A 24003-nucleotide genomic window follows, 5' to 3' on the forward strand; every position below is an offset into this window, starting at 1 on the left:
GGTGGTTAAAGTTCTGCCTTGGTTGGAGTCAGGGAACAATGATGGCAGCGAGATATATCGGAAATAGCCGTAAATAAGGAAAAAAATCCCGCCTCGCTTTTTTCATTGTTGTCTAGCGCTGGTCACAAGGTTCATAGAAGGAACCGATCTATCTATTTCATGTGGCTTCAAATTCCATTCTTTCAAGTACGCCAGATCCAAGCAAACCCGAAAGAAGTGTGGTGAATCGAAATCCATCAATTTAGGGACAAGTGTATCCACCGTCAACGATGATATCCGTGCCAGTGGTGTAGCTCGAAGCATCAGAGGCCAAGTACACGTATGCACCGGCCAATTCGTGTGGCTGTCCCTCGCGGCCCATTGGGATCTTGCCCTGCAACATCTTCAGCGTGTCTTCACCAAGAAAGCTAGACAGTTCGGTAGCAATATATCCCGGAGAGATGCTGTTGGCACGGGCGAATTGAACCCACTCCATCGCCAGGGATTTACCTAGAAAAAGCAGAATTGAGAGGTAAGTATGATATAATTTCTTTCTTTGGCTCTTTTCCTTTTTTCTTTTTTTATTTTTTTTTGGGGGGGGGGGGGGGGGGGGGGGGGGTCAGGGAGCAACATAAAGTGGCGCCAGAACTGACAGAGATGGATGACTCCGGCCTTTGCAGCGTTATATGCCGCCTGCAATTGCGGGACATTGACAATGTGTCCGCTCATCGACGCAGTCGCGATGAAGCTACCGTACGTGAAGTTGTGGAGCTTGTTTCCATTGATATCCGTCCCTTCTTGCTTCTGTCGCCGCCAGACCGGTGCCACGGCCCGTGCGGCGTAGTAAACTCCGTCGAGGTCGGTGCTGATGACCTTGCGATAGTGATCGAGCTGGCCAGCCGTCACGGCGCCCTGGGTCCAAGGAATGCCAGAGTTGGCGACGAAGATGTCGAGACGGCCGTTGAACTCCTTGAGGACGGTCTGGACGGCGTTTTCGATCTGCTGGGGTTCCTGAACGTTGACCTGGTATGCCCTGGCTGTTGAATAAGTGAATCAGCCCAAGTCCTATGTTGTTGTTCATTGATTGCTGGGAAAGAGGAGAACCTACATCGAACACCGTATTTCTTCTCGATTTCAGCAGCGCGGTCGTGAGCCGACTTGTTGCTGTGGTACCACAGGGCAACGTTGGCACCGGCTTCAGCGTACGCTTGAGCGACGGCAAGGCCTATTCCCGCGGCGGCACCGGCGATGATGGCTGTCTTCCCCTTGAGCGAGAAGAGAGCCATTACCCCGCGGTCTGCGGATGGGGCCTGGGTGTTTTGCAGCGACCACGACGCTCCCTTGTTGGAAATGGCGCTGTCCATGGCTGGTTGACTGGATGAGATAGCACGTTGGTCCAACAAATTTGGCCAGCTAACAGAGCGTCTTGACGAAGAGCTATGAACTGAGAGAAATATACACCTAATAAAGTTTCTGAGAATGCTTCAATCGAGATTGTGGTTTTTGACACCACGCAATGAGGGGCAGATGCGGGCTTTCTATTTTATAGCCCCGCGGTGTGGCAGCTCCCTGCGCTCGCCGGCCGTGCAATTGGCGGCGCTGCACGGAGCACCGCGCAAGGTTGCTGCGTGGGAACCGCGGTGGACAACGCGCGCTGGGATGACGTCACGCGTGGGGTCGCTGGTGGCCGCATCGGGTCTAGTGCGTGGTTCCGGTGTCCGCGATTGGTCAGTAGCGTGCTTGGCAGCTTGGGGTTGTAGTTTGCTGCGTTTGCACTCCCGACGACGCTCCATCCCGGCTGGACAGAGAGCAGGACAGGTTAAACAGGCTTCCTCACGCAAAGGGGAAAAAGATCACGGCCGATGCTTCACGATACGCCGGTTTTACTGCGATTGCTTGAGTATCCGGGCATTTTTTTCTCTCTTTCGCCCCAGCGATGCGAATAGTCCATGCTTGAAGTGAAATCGGGTTGACATTTTATTCAAGGTTTACCCACTAAACAGTGGAACTGTCACCCCCCCGGTCAAGCAAACTTGAGAGGTCTCACCGAACCCAAATCGTATCCAAATTGCGATATTTTCTGTGGCATAAACGGCGAACTATGCCGAAATGCTACCATGACATTCTTCCAGTTGGAATCCTCGAACTACTACCGGTAAACGTGCGATTGAGCTGCTGTGATCTCGAATTAAGATGCTGAGCGCCAAGACAAAGTGAATTTCTAACTAACTGTGAAATTGTCTGGTGCTAATAAGTAATAGGCCCTGCAAGCTCCAGATATCGCCCTGACTGAAACTAGGTCAGGCAAGGTATGGACTGACTTCCAGAAGAGTCAATCATAGCCAAACCCCCCCCAAAAAAAAAGAAAGAAAGAAAGCAAGAAAGGGAAATTAGAAATTAACATAAATATCAGGGATGCGATGGGAGACTCCGGTTGTTATATACAGTGCTGGCCTCGCATGCCCCAGACAGAATTAGAGAGTTAAGGGGCAGTGTTATATACTCTTTCCAGCCAACTGCTTCCCAACGGGTTTGCCCAAAATATCAAGAAGAGCGTGGATTATTGTCAAGGACATCACCCTAAGAGCACCGGGTTCCAACAGTCCAGTCAATTGGGTCTCTTTTGAGCATCCTTTCTCGACAGGAATACCCCTCATGCGCTCATCAAGCCAGATCATAGCCTGAGGTGCTCCCGTGATGGTGTTGCTCGCATGATCCGCAGTCAGATCCGTTCTGAACTCGACATCAGCTCCGCCGGCGCAATAGCGATCAAAGATAGCCACCGTTTCGTTCCAAGGGCTGATTACGTCGTTCTTGGCCTTGTAGATGAGGACCGGGATCTTGGGAACGTGACTGCCCATCGAGTTATAGTTGAGGATCTCGGTGACATATTCGAGGTTAAGGATATCTGGATCCTTGAGGTACGCATACATATCGTCAAATGCGTACGTGAGGATGTTTGCACCGAAACATTGGTTATCGGCCTTCATGAATTTCTCCTTCTTCTCCTCCTTGATCTGCGTCTTAAGGATGCTCTCCACCACCGGATATTCGCGCGAAAGTCCAATAATACCTCCGGGAATCAGACCCGTGAAGATGGATTTATTGATGGAGGCGATGACGGTCGAGATCTTGGGAACTGTACCGCCCAAAGCGACGCCGGCGATCTTCAACTCGGGGGCATATGCCGGCTGCAATTCAGCAGCAAATCCACTTGCCAAACTTCCTCCAGAGTAACCCCACATCGTCACGCGTGCCTTACAGTTGACCCCAGTGATCTTGGTCGAGGCCAAAGTCGCACGGATGCCGTCGAGCACCGCATATCCCGCGCGAACGTTCGCCAAGAAGGCACCCTTGGGGCCTTCGAAATCGGGAACAGTGACAACCCATCCTTTTTCGAGGGCAGCGATCATAAGCAGCAGCTCAGCCTGTGTCACAATCGTTCCGAAGGGTCCTCCGGTCGCCGACTTCAGTTGCAAGGCATACGACGGGGCGCAGTTGATGGATGCTGCATCTTCAGCGACCTGGTAGGAGACGACTTCGTTGTAATCGGCCTTATGTGGAACAAGAACTGTTGTCACAGTAGCAGTGGGTTTGCCGAAGTTGTCCGATGACCTGTACAGGAGCTGGTAGGCGCCGGCCAAATTGATACGGAATGTGGTGAACGCAGCAATCGGATAAGGGACTTCACGGGACCGGAGAATTTCGCCGGGAGCGGCCTTCTCGTACCCCTCCGGGGGAATATAGAAGGGGTCCTTCTCTGGAAGGACGGGTCGGCCCCGGGCTTCGAGAGGTGGTGGAATGGCGTGTGCAGCCAGTGCACACAGATAAAGTACAAGGAGCCACGCCGCGCGGAAAGCCATCTTGGAGGAGGGTAATGATGGGACCGCGGGGACGCCGTTTAGAGAGATAGACGTTCAACGGCCAGTTACCAGACGCCATCTGGGGGGAGCAACCGACCTCTTATATAGGAAGAATCTAAGTATCTCCGCCCCTCCACCTGATGGACAATGCGCTGGGCCTGGCGGTTGGAAAGTCAATGCTCTTCGCATCTCTGGCCCCGCCGTCACATCGTGCCGATCCTCTCCGGAAGTTAGCCTTTTGTTTTTGTCTCCCCGTTGAAGAGCTTGTCTTTATTTTGGAAATGAAGAGCCGAGGCCAATGATTGGGCTCCCCTTGATATGCTTCCTTTTGACAGGTGAAGGTTGGGCCGGCCTATCAGCTTCCATGACGGCCATTGGAAACGCTCTGCTACGATATCTCTTCCCAGGGTTCTCATGGAATTGAGAAATAGAAAACAACACTCGCGCCCTGCGAAGATCATCTTTTCCCGCCAAATCGCTCAAACGAATGTAAAAGAGATGGGAAAAGCATGTGAATAGCCGAAGGGCCCTTATTTATTAGCATTTATTCAGAAGAGAGTGAAAAAAAAAATAAGCATGGAGCGTATCCCAATCGGGCCATCGGCCATGTTCCCTGCCCCAGTATTCCTGGGGTCCGGGTTCTCCGCACTTCGGTCTTCGCACCGGTTAACCCTGAACATCACACATCAATTTAACCAGTAGAAACGCGTGAAAATTTTTTTTCACGCAGCGAGTGAAGACTCGAAATTCGACTTGGATGGTTTCTTTGGCTTCCACAAGGAGTCGCTTGGCAGAATGATCCGAACAAGAGCCAATAATTCACTTGCTCAGTGCTGTTCTTCGGAAGCCGAACTAAAGCCTTAATCCACTTGGCACGGGGTACGGAGTACGGAGTACTCAGAGACATATTTGAGCATGTACGGAGTACTTAATAACTCGCTCCTTTATTCCGTACTCCACACGGAGTACACACCAAAGCATACGGAGCACGAAGTAAAGTGATTACTGGATATTTCGTTGGGACTGCGATTTCAAATTGAGCTCGCAATGGACCGGAAAAATGTTCAGCCTGGACTTAGGACTTGACGAATGGCATGTTCATATTCGTCAAATACGACCATAGAAAATTTAACAGCGGGGGTAGATGGGACAGGGTGTGTCGTAGTTCGTCGTCCATCCCTGGTCATCGATGGTCACACTATCAAGTGACCTTCTTCCCCTTGCAAAGGGTGAGCCTTGAGTGGATAACCGTGTTGAGTGCCGAGTACCTCTTCCATGTCAACATCCTCTTCGCGCTTTTAAACACCACCAATTACGAGAGTGTTTGGTCAACAGCTGATGGCAAAGAAGCCATGTACTCCATATCTGTAGATGGAATTTAGCTGAAAGCTCGAATACAAAAGCAGCCTCTCAGCACTATTGTCCGACTTCGATATTGATGAAAGGACTAGTTCTTTCGTCGATCGAGATCCCTTCGTTCGGGCAAAGTCGAACTCGATTTCCCAAATCGACATAAGACACGGAGAATTGACTTTCATTTTTGGTACTCTGCTTGAAACGCTTTGGCCTTTTCGATGTTCTCAAGGATGCCCTCGATGCTAATTTCTGGGAGCTTGTTCAGCCACCGGTCTCACTCTCGAGCAAGCTCTTATCCTCTTCAGATCGACCCCCGAGCCAGGAAACCGATTCAAACAAGGATGAACCTCCCAGTCGGTCTTTCAACGTTTTCTTCTTTTCCGTCGGGGAAGGGATGTGATATACACTGCACATGCTAGGCGCAGCCAGCCAGACGTACTAGTGCGGGGGAAGTTGAGCCCAAAAGACCGATGACGGAGTCAACTTTTGAAAAACAGCTTATGGACTTTCACGGAGCTGGGCTATCACCGTTCATGACCTCAGCTCTATGGGCTCCTTGTTTTGAGAGTCATGAGCCCATTATGTCGTCAACTGTTTCTCATGGATCATTAGGATATACTCCGTGATTCTACGTTGAATAGTGGCTCTCAAATGCCCAATGGAAATGGCCGTTACGCATTTTAACATTGCGCGACTTCGCATCTCCACCTGCAGCTGATGGGCGAGGTCTGCAGGTATACATTCAAGAGCACACTTGCGACATACATACGAACGGGCGTTCAACACCCAAAGGCTGATGGCCAAAGCTTCCGGCAACTTGGGCCATTGTAGTTTGGATGTTCTCCATTTGGGTTGCCTCGAGCCGGGGACGGAATTCACATCCGATACAAGGAGAGCGTAAGGTAGGCGGAAGGGCAATTCAATGCGATCCACCACGAAACCCCTTTTTCTTTTCTGTTGGGACGACTCATTCCAGGGTTGCTAAAACGCTCAGTCGGACTAATGAGAGGATTTGTTTCAAAGTGAGAAAGTAATGGATCTATTCTGTATTACGGAGTATATGGCGGCTAGCTGCTACAACCTTGGAGAAGGGCATGGCCGTCCAAGCCTAACTCGATATCCTGCGCCAGCAGATGTAGCGCAAACGTCTGAAAAAACTGATCTATCAACATCTGGCCTTTCAAAGTGTGAATATTATTATAGTATGCAGCTATAGTTGGATAGCACAACTTATTGAGTATTCACAGGCTTCGCAACTCATCTCCCTTTAATCTTTGCATTTCGATCATTTTTGAGACAATATTGCTCTATGAAGATATTGATCACCCGGTTCTTCGCCATTTTGTTTCTTCCGTCTCTGCACCACTTCCGTTTTGGCCTCCCTCGTCGTCCTCTCGGGGCCGGGTCGAGCCTGCGCCCGGTCCCAGAGGCCCCTGGTCATCACCAATCCAGTTACCCTCCTCGTCAAAGTACTCGTGCATATTTTCCGCCGTAATCCATCCTCCACTTCCAGGCATCGCAGGAGGAAGCCCGCCTGCACTGTTTCCAGGCATGATCAGACCATTCTGGAACAACACGCTGTTCCCAAGCTGCTGCTCATCTTCACCCTCTTCCTCGCCGGCGGCCGGGTCTGGGTGGAGGTTGGAGCAGGTAGATAAAGCAGCGAAGAGAAGTTCCGTGGGAGTCTGGGAAGGCTTGTCGTCTGTGAGGAGCGCTTCGTCTTCTCCCTCCCCTTCTGCCCGTGTACTAGCCGTTTGCGGGACAATGGTCAAGGAGACTGGCTCTTCCTCTACATCCTCCTCCATGTCCTCAGCATCCCCTCCCGTTGAGAGCTGCATGTATAGTCCTTGTACATCCGTTGTTTCTTGTGAGTTAGGTAGCTTGAGGCGCTGAATGGCATGGAGTGATATCGTAGGGTACGGAATGGCGACGCCGGTCGTCGCAGCCGCATTGTAGAGGAGCAATTTCCTATGGACCGCCCAAAAAAAAATAAATGGAATGGTTAGCTATCAGATACATCATTGGAACCCCAGTGCTGAGAATGTCTCATACTCAGATGTAACCCAAACGTCGACACCATCAATCACAACTTCTTTCTCTTGATCTCCGGACGCTTCGACAGTAGGCGCGCCATTTGTCGCATCTGGACCGGCAGTTGAAGGCCTAAGACCGCTCAATGCTGGGGTGGAGGTCAAATCTCCGTCCAGGATCACAACCTTACATCTCTCGCTCAGGTGGTGCAGGATCGGAGGCCCGGAGTAGAAGGACTCGGGCGTGTGGGATTGGTGCTCAGCGAGCGTGACGAAAGATGCCGGGTTCGGGGCGTCGTGAAGAACTTCCATTCTCGCGTTTAGAGCTTTGGTCGTGGTATACTTTTCTTTTGCGACTCGTGAGGTGCTTCGAATGATCCTCTTCTTTTTCTTCTAGGCGGGGGAGAGGCGACTGGTGGTGGGCAAGTAACAGTGGTTGGGTGCGACCAAGGCTGCATGACGCGAAGTCCCTTTGACTTTGTGCTGAGTATAACAAAACGCATGCGCCCAGCGGTCAGTTATACTCAGAGGTTTACGCTGTGGAAATTCATATATTATTGAGAATTTTCTTAAATATATATAATCCTATAACCAGATACATGTGGGACTTAAGATATGCCCATCTCCCGAATCCTCGACCACGCCAAACTGACCAGACCTCAAGTCTATTGCTACTACTAATAATAAATATTGATATGGCGGGCTGGAGGATCTAAAATGCTTCTAGAGCGTGTCTTACTGATTTGAGAGAAATGTCGTATGCGTTCCCCTTCGGCGATATCTCCCATGGCCCGCTTAAAAACTCACCCCGCAAGGATGGGGACCTTGAGTGAAATCAATCCCACTTTGTACTGGGGAGGGTGGACGACCGTAGCGCAATAATTTGCTACTAGGCGTGCTGAGAGTACCTGTTCCGAAACCGAGCCTTCCCGTGAAGCTCATACGGAGGATGTAAAGGTGACCTTGTGGCATGTTGTAAAGCACATCCGATGGATTTCACCTTAGTGCAAGCCCCCCAAATGCACGATCAAGCTCCTCTCCCTCGTTCTTTGGGATCATCGGAGATGTAGTCACCTTCCTGCTTTGTTCCGCCAACTGTCCTTCTAAAATGCTTGCCTCACTCTGAGCGCCAGCCTTGGATGATGAGTGGATCGGCTGCAGAAGCTTCTCCTCTCGATCTAGCCACCCAGGAGCAACACGTCGCTTTTCCGCGAGCTCGCGAGCCTTGTTTGATTCTTCCCATTCTCGGATTGTAGCCTCTGTCTCTGCCCGTAGTTTGTTTATATGATCCTCAAGCTGTTGACATGAAGCGATAATCTCATCTGGATGAGCGGCGTGGCCACCGGAAGAAACCACATAGCGGGCCTTTTCCGAGCTGGCTCCATCAGCTAGAACAGAAGGTGGGAGAGTAGAAGGGACGGATTTATAGGTGTATGGAAGGGTCATGGCCGTCGGCAAAGAGACGAACGGGGAAACTGTTAAGGGTATCTGGGCTAACAGCGGATGGGGTTCTTTTTGGCGAAAGGTCAGCTAGTTGCCCGTCTTGTCGCGAAGCCGGCTTGGCTGGGGTGAACTCACTGGACAAGTCGTACATGTTGTTCTGGAAGTTCCGGTTGAGACGGGGCTCAGCCAGGAGAAAAGGTTGCGTCTTGTACGGAGTGGACGTGAACCAGAGCAGCTCAAGCGGTAATGACCTTGGCCAGGGTTGTGTTGATGTCGCTGAGTCGGTGGTGGCGTGGAAAGTCGCGATCAGATGCTTGGCCGAGGCGGCCGCTGGCTTTTGTGGTTCTCGAAGTCCAAACAACACTCAGTGCCGCCCTAAGCGGCACTTAAACAACATCCAAACAACCAGAGCCATCAAAATTGATAAGATCTGCGCAGTTCAGCCTACCTTGTTGTCGATTCACCAGCGTCGCCAAATCCCTCGACTGACCTGCAGAGGCTACGGACGCCACTCTCCTTGCCCTGTTGCTGCCTCACCGATAGTTAAACCTTCGACCACACCCAAACGTGTGGAGAGACCTACCGTCCCACTCCCCCTGACCGCGATCACGGACTCGCCGAACCTTGATGTCGCAACGGTTCGCGACGATTCTGAGCCTCGTCGAATTCAAGTTCCTACTGGCCTGACGATATCTGTTACCCCTTGGAGTCTTCCGCGATAATTTCTCTTCACCGGCCATCCTGACCAACCAGGCAAACCTGGGTGAAAAAGGAATAATTGTGAAACAAGCCTGGTACCCCTCCACTGAGAAAGCTATATTTCTTTTTTTCTCTTCTTTTGCAAAACTGCGCGCTTGCACATCTCACCAACTCATTTTTTTCTTGCTCCTTGACCTTCTCCCAGCGCGCGTCGCTGTGTTGAAACCTGAGCCGCCATGGATGGGTCCAAAATTGTCCGGGCTGTCACCGAGAAGAAGCCCGTCCCTGAGATTGACTTCACACTCCATACTATGGAAGACGGGACCCAGGTTTCTACCCTGGAGAGAGTCTGCAAAGGTATATTTTTTCCTGCACTTTCAAGAACGCCTGGCCTCTTAACTCACAAACCACACAGAGGTGCAAGCTCCTGCATTTCACACTCCAACAAACGAACAGTTCTGGTCACCTGTGGATCCCTCCAAGCCTAATCTCGCATTTCTCAAGCAACATTTCTATCGCGAAGGACGACTCACCGAAGATCAAGCGCTATGGATCATACAAGCAGGAACAGAATTGCTGCGTGCAGAGCCAAATCTCCTGGAGATGGATGCTCCCATCACCGTGTGTGGCGACGTGCATGGCCAATATTATGACTTGATGAAATTGTTTGAAGTTGGAGGAGACCCAGCAGAGACACGATATCTGTTCCTGGGAGACTACGTTGACAGAGGTTACTTCAGCATTGAGGTATGCCGAGATCGTATTGTCTATCGTGTGTTTTCACTGACATCGTGATGGTAGTGCGTATTATATCTATGGGCTCTAAAGATCTGGTACCCTAATACACTCTGGTTGCTGCGCGGGAATCATGAATGCCGCCATCTCACTGACTATTTCACATTCAAATTGGAATGCAAACATAAATACTCAGAGAAAGTGTATGATGCATGCATGGAGTCATTTTGTGCACTCCCCTTGGCTGCCATTATGAATAAACAGTTCCTTTGCATTCACGGTGGTCTAAGCCCTGAACTACATACGTTGGAGGATATAAAATCTGTAGGTTTAGCCCCTCCACTGTTCTCCAATCACTTGATAATTAATTGGTGTGAAGATTGATCGCTTCAGAGAACCACCTACTCATGGATTAATGTGCGACATTCTCTGGGCCGACCCTCTTGAAGATTTTGGAACGGAAAAGACGGGGGAATATTTTGTCCACAACAATGTCCGAGGATGTTCCTTCTTTTTCTCTTATCCAGCGGCCTGTGCATTTCTTGAGAAAAACAACTTGTTATCGATAATCCGCGCCCACGAGGCCCAAGATGCCGGGTATAGAATGTATCAGAAGACTCGCACAACTGGCTTTCCCAGTGTCATGACTATCTTCAGCGCTCCTAATTACCTCGACGTTTATAACAACAAAGCCGCGGTTCTTAAGTATGAAAACAATGTAATGAACATCCGACAGTTCAACTGCACGCCTCACCCGTACTGGCTCCCGAATTTCATGGACGTTTTCACCTGGTCACTGCCATTTGTTGGCGAAAAGATTACTGACATGCTAATTGCCATTCTAAACACATGCTCAAAGGAAGAGCTCGAGGAGGAACCTTCGGCATTTTCTTCTGCTCCAGCATCGCCGCCTCTTCCAATGGATACTGACAGTGCAGAGTTCAAGAGACGCGCAATCAAGAACAAGATCCTTGCTATTGGGCGTCTGTCTCGCGTTTTCCAGGTTTTGCGTGAAGAATCCGAACGTGTTACGGAATTAAAGACTGCATCTGGGGGTCGTCTGCCTGCAGGGACGCTCATGCTTGGCGCAGAAGGTATCAAACAAGCGATTCATAATTTTGAAGATGCCCGTAAGGTCGACCTGCAAAACGAGCGCCTGCCGCCCTCACAGGAAGAAGTGATGAGGAAGGCGGAAGAAGATCGAAGACAGGCCCTAGAGCGCGCGGCTCAGGAAGCAGAGAATGACGCTGGACTCGCTACTGTGGCCCGGAGAATCAGCATGTGAGTCGCATTGTGGTATCTGCGCTGTTCTGGCTTAGACTAATCGATCTCAGGTCCTCTGGCTCTGGCAGACCTCGCCGCAAGGAGGCATAAGGGCGTCGTTGCAGACAGTCCAGAAAGTTGTAGACTGCGCCTAAACTTCTTGCCGTCACCTCTCCTCCTCTTGTCCTTTTGCTAAGACTCTCTGGCGCCCCTTCTCGCCAGCTAATCTATCCCAAATAAAATAAAATGAAATTGTATGGAGATGATTCACGAAGAAAGAACTTAATGATTATCCTGGATGAAACCCCTTCAGCACGTCACCAGCACGTCCTCAGCACTGCTTCCCGTTTTCGGGTCGTTTCGTGCATGAGTTGGATCCGCCGCGGGTCTCAATGATACCGATGATTTGTTTCGTGTACATCCTGAAGATTTGAAATAGTTATTGCCAGCGAAAATACCAATGGCCTTGTTAATCTTCCTCGTAGTTCCTCCTGTGTAACATTTCCGGATTATTTCTCCCAACGCGCCGTCATACCAGCCGGATGCCAAGCCCTGAGCTTCCTCGTCCGCCAAAAGTTGACCGTCAACGAAACAAACTCCCAACCACAAGGTGCTCGACTCTTCGCAGGTCCAATGCCCTCAAAACTCCGGGCTGGCCTCTTAAAAGGGCCTCTAGACCTAGCAGATTTCCTCCTCTCCTGTCCGGCGTGCTCCCCAGCCCGCCAATCCCTCCGTTCTACCGTGAATTCCTCTCCGCTTCGTCGCAAATTCCCTAGATTCCACCGACGCCTTACGTCAACAGTCTCCGCTAGTGTCGCATCCCATGAGAATCAGTTTGTTCCGGCCCGGTATAAGGAATTATATGAATCTTTGGGCCGGGTTGGCGAAGTTGCAGCAGAGCATGTTGATCTAGCACGATTGCAGCTGGCGTTGAGGGGCTTGGAGAGCGAGAGGCCTGTTGTGAGAATTGCCGGTAGGTCACGCACATATTAGGCTCAGGTTGGACATAATCAAGCCGAATTGGAGCTGACTTGTGGGTTTTGGTGTGGTGGATAGTGCTTGGAGTGGATGATACTGCGACAGCAGTCAGACTTGTGCGATTGATCCTTGCCGACCCGTTGAGTTCCAAGGCGGACTGGGAGAAGCATCTCGAAGAATACCATCTACGTGACTCGCAGGGGCTGTTGATAAGGTGTGTGCGCTTTCTAGGCTCGGCTGTCTTTGATCGTGGGCTGAATAATGCAGATATGGTGAACCTTCAGAAACTCCGGTAACCGATAGCTCATTGCCAACGATTTCCATACCATCGATAACACTGCGGAATGCGAGCATTGAAATTTTAATTTCGTCAATAAGTACTAGAACATCACATTTGCTTCCTGCTGCTATATCCAATGCCATTGAGACGCCTACGATATCCATCGGCTCATCCGACGGTGCACACCATACTACCGTTCGATATCCCGTGCACAAGACTATAGTTTGTGGAAATGGAATCGACGATCTGTTGGCATACACAAAAATAGCAAAAAATATAAATGGAAACGCCGATAAACCCATCGTCCACGCGACATTCAACCTCAACGCGAAACCGGCACCGAAAACAGGAAGCCAGTCATTATCCTTTGTCGATTTAGAACAAGCAGAATTGGCACTAGCTAGATTCAGGGAGTCAGCTCAGCATGCGACTGAATATGAGCGTGGGTGGACGAGGAGCGGTATTCAACCCCTCATTGAGTGGATGGTTGAACAATACCAAGACTCCGCCCTACGTCCAGAAGTCCGTGGACTCGCCCAGTCAGTCCTAGATTCTACAGAGAGAAATCTCGCTAGGGACGAAAATGCCACTCTACAAAAGCGAGAGGCGGAGTCGGTCTCAGAAAACGTGCGAGCAGCTTTGGAGACAGAAGTCTCGTCATGGGCGGAGAGTGCACATACGGAACTCCGACAGTCTCTTAATGATGCGTTTTCCAACCATAAATGGCGTAATCTAGTGTGGTGGAAGCTGTTTTGGCGAGTTGATGATGTTGGAATGTTGAGTGCAAGTATTCTGGATAAGCAATGGCTCCCGCAGGCGGAACGGAAAGCGATATGGCTCGGCGGGAAATTCCAGCAGGCTGGGTTACTGAACCAAAAACAATCTTTTCCGATTCAGACGACCGATGGTGCAACCTCAAATTTGAAGGAAGGCGAGGCGCTCAAGGCCCTCTCGACCGGGAAATGGCCCGCCACTATTTCACAAACCAGAGATCACCTCCTCAACACAAAGGTGCCATCGCTTCATGCGCTGGCACAAACTCTGGTGCTTAGCAGTGTGTCAACGACGACATTAACGTCCGCTTTGTCGGTATTAACGTACGTGGCAACTTCCGCTACGACTTTGGAGGAGGCCGGTACAATTGCCGCGATTGGTATAATTTATTCCCTACGACGACAACAAAAGCGATGGGATGCAGCCCGCAGATACTGGGAGAGTGAAGTGCGAGAGGAAGGGCGGAAGGCTCTGAAGGATAGCGAGGATGCCATACGGACGTTGTTAAGAGATGGCGGCCGGGCCACAGAGCCTGTCATCGACACTGAGGCCAGAAAGGGGATCGATAGAGCCAAAGTGGCCTTAGAGAGTGTAAAATAGAACTCTTATGTATTCTACGTTGAAATGTATACCCATTTTCTGGAGTCAGAACTTTCATCCATTCATTCGTTAATTCGCTCCAGCCGTCGTCAATATTCGGCTGGAAGGGTATTCAAGTGAGCTCGACGCTGCCCTCAAGGACACCACTTCTACTCCGCAGCCTTCGAGAGAGGAACTGCATCACAGGCAGCATTTCCTCTCTATTTCCCGGCATTCCGTCTCCTCTCCGCTGCCACCGTACCAGCTCCACGAAGTCAAACTCCCCTTTCGTCCGACCCGTCCCTCCGTCTGTCACCGCGCTCTCTGGGCCCCTTCCGCCGACTAGCAGCACAGGAGTCCCTGACTTGCCTCTTCTGCCATCCTCCTTTACAGCGGAAAGAGGAACAACCCCTCCCAGAGCCACAACGCCTCCAAGTTCTCTATATTCCGCTTTCTCCAGGCGATTCAACTCCATGGCCGCGGCAAGCCCCACCGCGGCACCCTGTGCGTATCCAAGGATCAGAATCTCCCTCGCCTTGTACCCCAATTTTTCAATCAACACGTTGACTATAAGCTCATGCACGATTAGGCGACTGGCACGTGTGAAGCCCGGATCCGGATCGATTGTGTCACCTTCAAATACGAGATCGTCGCCCCAGTGGTAGCCCGTGAGCAAGAACGGGAGCTGGGTAGGCGCTTGGAGAGTTATACAGGTCGTTTCCGGGAGATGTAAGGCTGAGGCAAAGGAGTTGTATGGGTTGATAGTGTCGCCGAGACCGTGAAGGATGAGAAGGATGTTTGTGCTGCTGCTCGCTTGGGAAGCGGGAGGAATGATGGATACGGTTAAGGAGGACGGGAAATCAGAGGACTGGGGTACTCGAGGCATGGCTGCAGATGAGCTGCTTCGTTGTTCTTCCTTTGTCGCTTCTTTTCCGTGTGTCTCTTCCCGAAAGCTAGGTAAATCTTTTCGACGAATCGATCTAGATCAGATTGTGAGACTTCGCGACAAGGCTATCGGGAGTTAACAGGACAAATTCAGCATCCGTTCCCGCTTTGGGCACCGCCGTGGTTTAGTCAATGCATTTCTTTTCCCCCCTTCGGATTTCCAACCGATAGGCACGGAAGCAGGATTTTAACACGCGTGACGCATTGCCGCCCGTGGTTTCTCTGAACCTCTCACGCGGCAGCAGTTATGTTAGGCTATCTACAAGCTTGGGCCACTCGGCTTGGCATGCAGACCAAGTTAAGGAGCAGTTTACCTGGGGCTTCGAACTCCCCAGCAATGGACGGAGGACGGAGCATAATCTGTTCTCTTGCTCTGCAGGACCAATAATGTTCATGTGATATCAACAGTATCAAATACCGGCGCTGTGTTCAGATATCCAGCGCACCCCGTAACTACGACCTCCTGTCCCACTCCGTCATGTTGAGACTTTTGTACCTACATAGTTACATACTGCAACCTGTCGAAGAAACAGAGCCCAAAGCACCTCTCAATCAATACAGTAGCGCATTTGGGGCTCTGGAGGGTTGAGTTCTAAACATCTAGGCCCAAGATCGAGAGCCGTGCATCATAAAAAAAAGAAAAAAAACTTTATCGGGGAACAAAATCAACAAACAAGTGTACGGGATACACTGGGAGATGATTTGATTGATCGGGCCTGCAGACGCTGGTTTTGAACCGGACGGACCAATCAGTGTTCCTTTTCTGTACCACAGCTCTAAGCTCGGCACGCGAGTGATATTACCGTCCTTCGTCTATAGTTTGCTACCAAAAAATGGGTGTTTCGGACAAGCTTTTGGGGCTGTTACCGTGTTTCTGCAGGTTGCTCTAGTTAACTGGTTGGGCTAGGGGGGCCAACCCGCGAACCTGAGCCACCAACACATCTTTTGTTAGTTGTCCTATGTCACACGGCCTCCATCGCTGGTGACCTAGACGAGGCTGCAACCGTTGAACCGCGATGCTCACTGCTGCTGAACGAGGCCGGGATGCACCGCCGGCCACCGTTCCCGACTGCGCGTCGGTTCGGCGGTCTGGGACTGTCGGGAACGGTCGCTGAGTCAGTCGTCGGAAAGCCTCCAACTTGAAGCTACACCACGTGGGGGCAAACCGGTTTGCAAATGCGTGCCAGAAAAAAAAGCAATTCTCGGTGGCTTGCTGGTCCGGTGTCAAATTTCGCTAAGGCTACCACTGGTATTCGGTGGAAGACGAGGGGATGGCTGCGGAGTCCTCGCTGCCGTGGAGTTGATTACGCGCCAAAGGATCGTTAAATTTTTCAATTGATCTTAAAATGCCCAGCGTAGTTCCTCATCAATTGCTGCGAATTCCACACCTGACCCCTTCCACTTCTCTTTCATGCCGACTCGAGTGTGCAACCGAATAAGTGGTCTGTCGATCATGCAGCCAATGCCGAATAAAGATGAAGTTTGCAAAGTACGTTTGGCCCGTGTCAACGACGATCAAAGCACAATTGGGCTGATCTTCTTGATAATAGGGAGCTGGAACAAGAACTGGTCCCAGAATGGCGGGCCAAATACCTGGACTATAAGGTACGCATGGGGAGAAATTCTTCGATGATACTTCTGGGGGGCTAATTTCGAGTTCTCTGTCGTAGCTAGGTAAGAAAAAGATCAAAGCCATTGCCCGTGCGCTCCGGGCTCTCGAACAGGCGCCCCGGACTCCAGGTCGTCGTGGTTTTATACTCTCTGGAAATGATTCTCATACGCCTCGCATCGGGCGCCCTGGTCTCCTTCAGCTTGTCTCGTATCGTGGAACGCAGTCGAAAGGTCCCTCCGATAACTGTAGAAGTAATGAGGAGGGCGACGCGCAACAGATTACCAGTTATTTCCAGCCTCATGTTGCGGTCCTACCCGAAACACGGCCGCTGAAGAGCCCTACTTCGCGGTTTGCAGACCACACTGCCGGTTATGGCAGCATTGTGACTGCAAAATCTCATGCTACTCGGTCAACTGGCCTTCCATCTCTGGAGCTTCCGGACCCCGCCCTAGATCCCAATGAGACAAGTTTTCCTCCCTGTAGTCAAATGTTCAGCGGAGGTTCCCTGAGCTCTGGTGAAACCCCTACTGCAGGGCGGGGCCGGGGTCAAAACGGCAATATTCCTCCCAGCATACTTCCGGGGCCGAGAAATGTGTTCAGACCCAGGAGCGGTTCTCTTCCTGTTCGACCTCGCGCCCGGAAAGGTTCATTCTTGCAGCGTATATTTACGTCGATGGACCATGAATCTCCGGCTGCGGATCCACCCGCAGAAGCGTTCTTTGAGCTGAGGAATAGGGAAAACGAGTTTTTCTATTTTCTGGACTCGGAGCTCGCTAAAATAGAGTCTTTCTATAGATTGAAAGAGGAAGAGGCCACGGATAGACTTGGAATGCTTAAGCAACAGCTTCATGTGATGCGTGACATGAGACTCGAGGAGCTAAGGGCCAAGGCCAGGTCACGACACCAGCGAACGTCCACCGGCACCGCAAATAATGACAACAATGACTCGAGTGCTGCGGCGAGATGGAAGAAACCGCTGAGCAGATCATTAACTACCTCGTCTAAATTTGCCAAAATCTCAAAGGAAATGGATGAGTTACCTACACCTGGATCCACTCTACACAGATCTCATGGGCCCGAGGGCTATAGGGACTTTGTTCGCAGTCAGGAGCGCGATGTCCCATATAGATCAGCCAAAGGAAAGCTCAAAGTGGCTTTGCTCGAGTTCTACCGGGGACTGGAATTATTGAAAGCATATGCCTACTTAAATCGAAAAGCCTTTAGGAAAATGAACAAGAAATATGACAAGGTAACTAATGCGCGGCCAACTGGGAGATATATGTCCGAAAAGGTCAATAAGGCTTGGTTTGTCCAAAGCGATCTTGTCGAGAACCACCTCGTAGCAGTCGAGGACTTGTATACTCGATATTTTGAGCGTGGCAACCGGAAGGTTGCTGTCACCAAACTTCGTGGCAAGACCAGAAGGTCACAGGATTACTCTCCCAACTCCTTTAGAAACGGACTCTTGTTCTCTGCCGGGCTAGTATTCGGCATCCAAGGGTTGGTTCATGCTGTTGGACACCTCTTTAATAATGACGACGACGATGATGACTTTGATGACATACGTGTTCGAACAAGCTATCTACTTCAGGTATTCCCTCCCCGCAACCCCGGTTGGCAACGTTCCTATGCTAACTGGTGTTGTAGATCTACGGTGGATATACTCTGATCTTACTTCATTTTATATTCTTTTGTCTAAATTGCAGAATCTGGACGCTTTCAAAGATCAACTATGTTTTCGTGTTTGAATATGATACCCGACACGTTTTAGATTGGCGTCAGCTTGCGGAGGTAAGGGACCTCCTAACGGCTCAATCCGTGGAATACTATTTGCTGGCGGACCTACTAACGTCGGCAGATACCTTGCTTCCTTGTCTGTTTATTAGGCTTGGTCATTTGGTTAAATTTCGGCTGGGTTAATGAAATGTATATTTATTGGCCAATCGTCTTAATTGGATTGACCATCATCATCCTCTTCATACCGGCACCTATACTTTACCATCGCAGCCGGAAATGGTGGGCTTATTCTAATGTAAGCATGCATGCAGGTTCCCCGGTTCGTTCTGTGCAATCGAAACTAACGCTGTACAGTGGCGCCTGATGCTAGCCGGCTTGTACCCCGTGGAATTTCGAGATTTCTTTCTCGGAGACATGTATTGTTCGCAAACATATGCTATGGGCGTAAGTAGATCCCCTTTTCGATTTAGCACATGCTCGAGCTAACGGTTCAAAGAATCTGGCATTATTCTTGTGTTTATATTCTGCCGGCTGGTCCGATCCTGCCCACTGCAACTCCTCTCATTCTCGGGCGATGGGATTCCTGACAACGGTTCCATCCATATGGCGTGCATTGCAGTGTCTTCGACGTTATCGAGATACCAGGAATTGGTTTCCGCACATCGTCAATCTTGGCAAATATTCGTTTTCTATTATGTACTACATGACCCTAAGCCTGTACCGTGTCAATAAAGTCGAAAGTCTTCGCGCCACTTTCATAGCGTTTGCCCTTGTGAACGCCATATATTCCTCCATTTGGGACGTTGCCATGGACTGGAGCCTTGGAAATCCGTTTTCAAAAAATCCGCTTTTACGAGACTTCCTTGGGTTCCGAAAACGTTGGATATACTACGCAGCGATGGTCGTCGATCCAATTCTTCGATTCAACTGGATCTTCTACGCCATATTCACACATGATCTCCAGCATTCTGCAATCCTCAGCTTCATCGTCTCTTTGTCTGAGGTTTGCCGGAGAGGAATATGGTCTATTTTTCGCGTTGAAAACGAACACTGCACAAACGTTTGCCGATTTAGAGCATCTAGGGACGTCCCGTTACCCTATGATATACCTACGCAAGCGTCCGTTGAGCACATGCAACAACCGAATGCAGCCCAACAACGGGTTGACGGATCCCCCATTGCTCGTGTACCGTCCACCAGGCCAGCCACAGGCACCGACGTTGAGCGTCTGGGCGCTGATGGACTCACCGGTGTGCGGCGCCGCCGTGGATCGCACCGTTCCGAAATGCACGTGCCAAGTGGAACGCTCGCGCGCATGGGATCGATACTAGCGAATGCCCACGCGGAAGATTTTGAACGGAGAAAGAGGCCCGGTGTCGTTGGCAGCGCGCTCGATCACGATGCGGAGCAGGTTCCGGCAGATGAAACGGGCCGTGGTCCAGACGTACATCGGAGGGATAGTAGTACCGATGAGGAGGAAGAAGAGGATGAGGAGAGTGCGAGTGAGGAGAATGACATCAACGCCCTAGATGATCCGTGTCGTACGAGCATGCGAAGCGGAAGTATGTTTGACGACAACGACGATGATGATAATGGAGGGTTGAGGAATTAAGGTTTGGATTCGATCCCCTCTCCTGGTTTTTTCGTTCCAAACCGTTTGGGTGTGGTTGTGGTTTCTCTTGACGCCGGCTGTGCGTTCTGCAAAGCCTTGAGACTTCAATAAATGCATTATTTGAAAGTCCTCCTGAAGCCTGGAGGCCATCGAATGTACATAGAGACGATATCTATAGAGATACACTGCTTGACGAATAATGTATGTAATTAATGTCCGTACCGATGCAGTTGATAACTGGAATAATTAGTAATTATACATCGGACATTGTGCTGCTTACACCTTCCCCCGGGGGGGTTCCTGCCTTGCTCGGTGAAGGGTGGATGGATTCAGCCTCCCTAAAGAGGGGGTTTAACTGCCATCCAATGGGTGGTGCTTGCTAAACTCAGAGCTTCATGCACATCATACAACTACACTCGGCAGGTGCCCTGATCTCGGTTGTTCAGCAAGCCCCCTCCCCCCTTCCCCTCTCGTTTGCATGCGACTGATTATAACTTCTTGCTTGGGGTCTGAAGGTCTGGACTGAGATGTGGCTTGTTGCAACACCCGCTCAACCGGGCAAGAGAGCCGGATTTGGCTCGGTTGTTGCTTGAGCTCTACCTAGTCGATGCATATCCAAAGAAACTGGAATATTCCAATGAGGTCTGTCACTGGTTGCGTCTGATTTCAAACATCCCCTTCCATTTGGGCGACCCAACGATTTCCACCGAAGGGCGGGGGAGACATGGGAGCATGATCCACGCTGCCCATCTGGTCTATTCGTGCATGCTCTATGGATCCATCGTAACCAAAAACTACACAGCTACCTAGGTACCTCGACAAAAGATGGGAAGTCACTCTAGATCAACATAGGGTGTCACAGTCTGTGATGTATATAGGAGACAAAAAGCCCTTAGCTAAAAATAATTCATACCCGGCAAAAAGAAAGAAAACACGATAAGCATACTGCAGACTGAGGAGAAGGCAAAAAAAAATGAGAAACGCAGCCAAAGAAAACCCCACGCCCGACGTGATCCACCCATTCATCTCCAATTACACCAGGACTTGCAAGCCCGTTGATTTCGTCACATATAATTAGATGGTGAAGGCATCCTTGATCTCACTGTAGATAGCACCAAGCTGGCTGGCGGTATTTTGGCCAAGTTTCTCGATTTTCTCGGTCAACTGTGCCGCCTTGTTGCCAGGACGGGTGGCTTCATAGCCGCCTTGTTGGATGATTGCGGTGTAGTTGGACGAGCCGCCGCCGTTCCAGGCGAGAATCTAGATTGAAAAAAGTTAGAAAATCTGATCCACTCACAACGATGAGGCTTTGGAGGAAAACTTACGTTGGGAGTGTCCGCTGGGATGTCAGTAAGAGCGTTCTTGGTGGCGATGGCGATCATGTCCTTCTTCAGCTTGGCAGGGCTGATGGGCGAGACAGCGAAGGCGGAATCCTGCTCCGGCTGAAGAGAGAGGAAGTATGCCAGAAGACCAGCAACATGGGGTGATGCCATGGAGGTACCAGAGATCGTGTTGACTGCATATTTGCTTCCAATCCAGGTAGAAAGGATGTTCAAGCCGGGAGCGAAGATGTCAGTGCACTTCCCATAGTTAGAGAAGTACGCACGCTCATCGGCAAGGGTGGACGCGCCAACAGTGACAGCCTTCTCGGCAGCAGCGGGAGAGTAGTTGCAAGCGTCGGCATTGTCATTTCCAGCGGCGACGGCGAAGTGAATACCCGCATCAACAGCAGCATTGACAGCCAAGTCAAGTGTGAAGGACTTGCCGCCTCCCAAACTCATGTTGGCAGCGCTGCCCTTGAACGCTTTGTTACCTTTCTTTCGGGCCTCAACCATCTTGCTAAGATGGGCACCTGCAGCCCATTCAACTCCCTTGACGACGTCAGACATAGATCCAGATCCATTGGATCTCAGAACCTTGACTGCGTAAACGTTTGCTTTCTTGGCAACGCCATACTTCTTACCAGCAACTGTACCGGAGCAGTGAGTTCCGTGACCATTGCCGTCAACATCATCATCACCGGTGGGGATGGTTTTTCCCCAGTGAGCACGGCCTTCAAAATCCACGTGCTCGATGTTGGTACCGGTATCGATCACGTAGACATCGACGCCCTCGCCGCCATTTGCGGCGTACAGGTATTTGTTAAAGGTGCCCATGGTTAAGCTATCGCGGTGGGAAACTCGAGCCAAGCCCCATGGGGCGTTGTTCTCGGTCACAGGCTCATCCCAGGCATGGACTTCAGAGTCCTTCTCAATGTATTGAACCTAAAAAGGAGTATACCTGTCAGTACGATGGTAGATAGTGGGAGGACTGTGGCCAAGCTTACATCTGGGTGTCTTCGAACTTGCTCGATGACTTCCTCATCGAAGTGTCCGGAATAGCCCATTATCGACCCGGCAATGTCATAGGTGTGCTTGAGGCCATCGAAGGCGTCGTTCTTGAAGGGAAACTGGTTGCGTTTTCTGAGGGATCTCTTGGCCATGACGGTAGTATGAAGGTCCTGGACCCAAACTTGGTGTGCCGCGGCCGATGCTGGAGACACATTCTTCTTGAAAACAACAATGTATGAATCAGGAACCTCCTTTGAGTTGTGGGAAGAGAGGATCGGAGCAGCATCCCTGTGGATGGTGTCAACCAAAATGGGGGACGGAGCCGCCAGGAGCGGCAGCAACGAGAGGGAGAGAACGCCCTTCATCTTGCAGGGAGAAAGGAAGGTGAATCTAAAGGCAAAAGACCGTTCACAGGAAGAACATGCAATGGAAACGACGGAGAGATGGGGGTGGTCGATGGATGAAGATAAATCTGGGGAGGAGGAGGAGGAGGAGGTTGGAAGTCGGGTTGGAAGAGAGGTTGGAGGCAGCTCTGGGGTGACTCTGGGAGTCGGAAACACAGGGCGGTGGATGATGCAACGCGGGTTACTCAGCACTGCATCAGGTGGCACCATTATGTCATCGTGTGGTGTGGCGGTGATTGGCTGGGGCAAGCTACCCGTCTCTCATGATTCGCAACGGCCATTCCCCATGCGGCTAGACACCCGTACCGCCACCTCCCCATTGGACGCCTCGTGGGCCAGGCTGTTGCCCCCAACACTTTACTAGTTAACTGTTCTCCGCACGGCTTGGAGAACACTCGGGCGTCGCCTCCTCTCGGGGAGCATCATCCCCAATCTCTCACGATCCAGATGTACACAAACCAACCTTTTCTTTTTTACAAAATATATATATATATATGTATATGTATAGTTAGTTATTTATTTGATTTTATTTTGATGTTTATTTTAAATTTTGTCTCAGTCTGCCCTGTGGTCGTTTGTCGTCGCTCATTAACCTTCTCTCGCATGCTGATCTCACCATCTCCCCATGTAGGCACCCATCTAACCGCAATTCCGATGATGGCAGATGCACCTTGAACGTGAGCTACACGGGACGACCCGAGCTTCAGGGATTCAGGGCATTTTGTTGGACATCTCCTGAGAGAGAAACCGGGGTCCGGGGGTGTCTTGGCTCCGCTCTCTGTGTATCGAGCCACAGGCTCAAGCTCGATCGAATCGGCTTCCATTGCCCAATACTTCCCAGGTACGGAGTGTAGCGTCATATCTTCTGAACTAGGCCACTGGGTTCCATCCTCAAGGTCCTCCGTCCGTATTTAGTGCAGAATACGGTCCAGAAAACGACTTAGAGTATATTCCGTGCCTTGGCGGGATCTATCCTTTCATTGAAGCGCGCTTGAAAAATTCGTCATTGACTATGTATGTACTCTGGACTCCGTGCGGAGTACGGAGTACAGTCCACGCAATTGGGTGCATGGGTGCGATGCATCATTTCTGTTGTGCATCCGCGGCTGCCTCCCGCCAAATGCTTCCTCATCGTGAGACAAATCCCTTAGCTATGTACGGAGTATGTAGAATAGGTATCCAGAAAGTTATATGCGGTAGCACCAGGTGGAATTTGGGGGGAAGGCCGATATTGCGAGCTTTCTGTCCAGCATCAAGGTTACTTGCAGCAATAATGTGAGACCAGAGATCCAATAACAGTGTTTGACTGCAACCCCAAGTCTTCCACTGTGGGAAGCTAGTCAAGCCAAAAGAATAAGAGATCTGCGGTCTGTCCTTTCAGAGG

The 24003-nt window shown here is 50.7% G+C and overlaps 10 protein-coding genes across 10 annotated transcripts; 3 read left to right on the plus strand and 7 right to left on the minus strand.

The window, feature by feature from the left end:
* Nucleotides 1-73: 73 nt before the first annotated feature.
* CIMG_06663 (sorbitol utilization protein SOU1) lies at nucleotides 74-1558 on the minus strand. The gene is made up of 3 exons (XM_001242766.2): nucleotides 1088-1558; nucleotides 633-1016; nucleotides 74-489 (listed from the first exon to the last, which is right to left on the minus strand). Exons 1-3 carry the CDS (start codon nucleotides 1341-1343, stop codon nucleotides 242-244), a joined length of 888 nt encoding a protein of 295 aa, XP_001242767.1. The 5' UTR covers nucleotides 1344-1558; the 3' UTR covers nucleotides 74-241.
* A 916-nt stretch (nucleotides 1559-2474) lies between these two features.
* On the minus strand, nucleotides 2475-3842 carry CIMG_06664 (secretory lipase; the record flags this gene model as incomplete). Its single annotated transcript, XM_001242767.1, has 1 exon — nucleotides 2475-3842. The coding sequence occupies one exon, from the start codon at nucleotides 3840-3842 to the stop codon at nucleotides 2475-2477; it is 1368 nt and encodes a 455-aa protein (XP_001242768.1).
* A 1715-nt stretch (nucleotides 3843-5557) lies between these two features.
* On the minus strand, nucleotides 5558-7630 carry CIMG_06665 (chloride channel, nucleotide-sensitive, 1A). Its single transcript, XM_001242768.2, has 2 exons — nucleotides 7251-7630; nucleotides 5558-7166 (listed from the first exon to the last, which is right to left on the minus strand). Exons 1-2 carry the CDS (start codon nucleotides 7538-7540, stop codon nucleotides 6521-6523), a joined length of 936 nt encoding a protein of 311 aa, XP_001242769.1. The 5' UTR covers nucleotides 7541-7630; the 3' UTR covers nucleotides 5558-6520.
* A 155-nt stretch (nucleotides 7631-7785) lies between these two features.
* CIMG_06666 (uncharacterized protein) lies at nucleotides 7786-8929 on the minus strand. The gene is made up of 2 exons (XM_001242769.2): nucleotides 8807-8929; nucleotides 7786-8739 (listed from the first exon to the last, which is right to left on the minus strand). Exons 1-2 carry the CDS (start codon nucleotides 8820-8822, stop codon nucleotides 8225-8227), a joined length of 531 nt encoding a protein of 176 aa, XP_001242770.2. The 5' UTR covers nucleotides 8823-8929; the 3' UTR covers nucleotides 7786-8224.
* Nucleotides 8930-9088: 159 nt separating this feature from the next.
* CIMG_06667 (serine/threonine-protein phosphatase 2B catalytic subunit) lies at nucleotides 9089-11791 on the plus strand. Its single transcript, XM_001242770.2, has 5 exons — nucleotides 9089-9727; nucleotides 9786-10117; nucleotides 10172-10429; nucleotides 10485-11386; nucleotides 11440-11791. The coding sequence occupies exons 1-5, from the start codon at nucleotides 9607-9609 to the stop codon at nucleotides 11477-11479; spliced, it is 1653 nt and encodes a 550-aa protein (XP_001242771.2). The 5' UTR covers nucleotides 9089-9606; the 3' UTR covers nucleotides 11480-11791.
* A 210-nt stretch (nucleotides 11792-12001) lies between these two features.
* CIMG_06668 (uncharacterized protein) lies at nucleotides 12002-14051 on the plus strand (the record flags this gene model as incomplete). The annotated part of the gene is made up of 3 exons (XM_001242771.2): nucleotides 12002-12341; nucleotides 12425-12560; nucleotides 12614-14051. The coding sequence occupies 3 exons, from the start codon at nucleotides 12002-12004 to the stop codon at nucleotides 13998-14000; spliced, it is 1863 nt and encodes a 620-aa protein (XP_001242772.2). The 3' UTR covers nucleotides 14001-14051.
* CIMG_06669 (phospholipase/Carboxylesterase superfamily protein) lies at nucleotides 13991-15290 on the minus strand. The gene has a single exon (XM_001242772.2). The coding sequence runs from the start codon at nucleotides 14863-14865 to the stop codon at nucleotides 14113-14115; it is 753 nt and encodes a 250-aa protein (XP_001242773.2). The 5' UTR covers nucleotides 14866-15290; the 3' UTR covers nucleotides 13991-14112.
* A 600-nt stretch (nucleotides 15291-15890) lies between these two features.
* CIMG_06671 (signal transduction protein Syg1) lies at nucleotides 15891-20129 on the plus strand. The gene is made up of 7 exons (XM_001242774.2): nucleotides 15891-16413; nucleotides 16475-16529; nucleotides 16595-18127; nucleotides 18184-18327; nucleotides 18395-18568; nucleotides 18628-18717; nucleotides 18770-20129. Exons 1-7 carry the CDS (start codon nucleotides 16400-16402, stop codon nucleotides 19883-19885), a joined length of 3126 nt encoding a protein of 1041 aa, XP_001242775.1. The 5' UTR covers nucleotides 15891-16399; the 3' UTR covers nucleotides 19886-20129.
* Nucleotides 20130-20569: 440 nt separating this feature from the next.
* On the minus strand, nucleotides 20570-22829 carry CIMG_13072 (subtilisin-like protease; the record flags this gene model as incomplete). Its single annotated transcript, XM_001242775.2, has 3 exons — nucleotides 20570-21145; nucleotides 21211-22149; nucleotides 22212-22829. 3 exons carry the CDS (start codon nucleotides 22827-22829, stop codon nucleotides 20960-20962), a joined length of 1743 nt encoding a protein of 580 aa, XP_001242776.2. The 3' UTR covers nucleotides 20570-20959.
* Nucleotides 22830-23131: 302 nt separating this feature from the next.
* Nucleotides 23132-23479, minus strand: CIMG_13073 (uncharacterized protein; the record flags this gene model as incomplete). Its single annotated transcript, XM_001242776.1, has 1 exon — nucleotides 23132-23479. The coding sequence occupies one exon, from the start codon at nucleotides 23477-23479 to the stop codon at nucleotides 23132-23134; it is 348 nt and encodes a 115-aa protein (XP_001242777.1).
* Between the last annotated feature and the right edge of the window lie 524 nt (nucleotides 23480-24003).

Source organism: Coccidioides immitis (assembly GCF_000149335.2).
Source record: "Coccidioides immitis RS genomic scaffold supercont3.2, whole genome shotgun sequence".
NCBI lineage: Eukaryota > Fungi > Ascomycota > Eurotiomycetes > Onygenales > Onygenaceae > Coccidioides > Coccidioides immitis.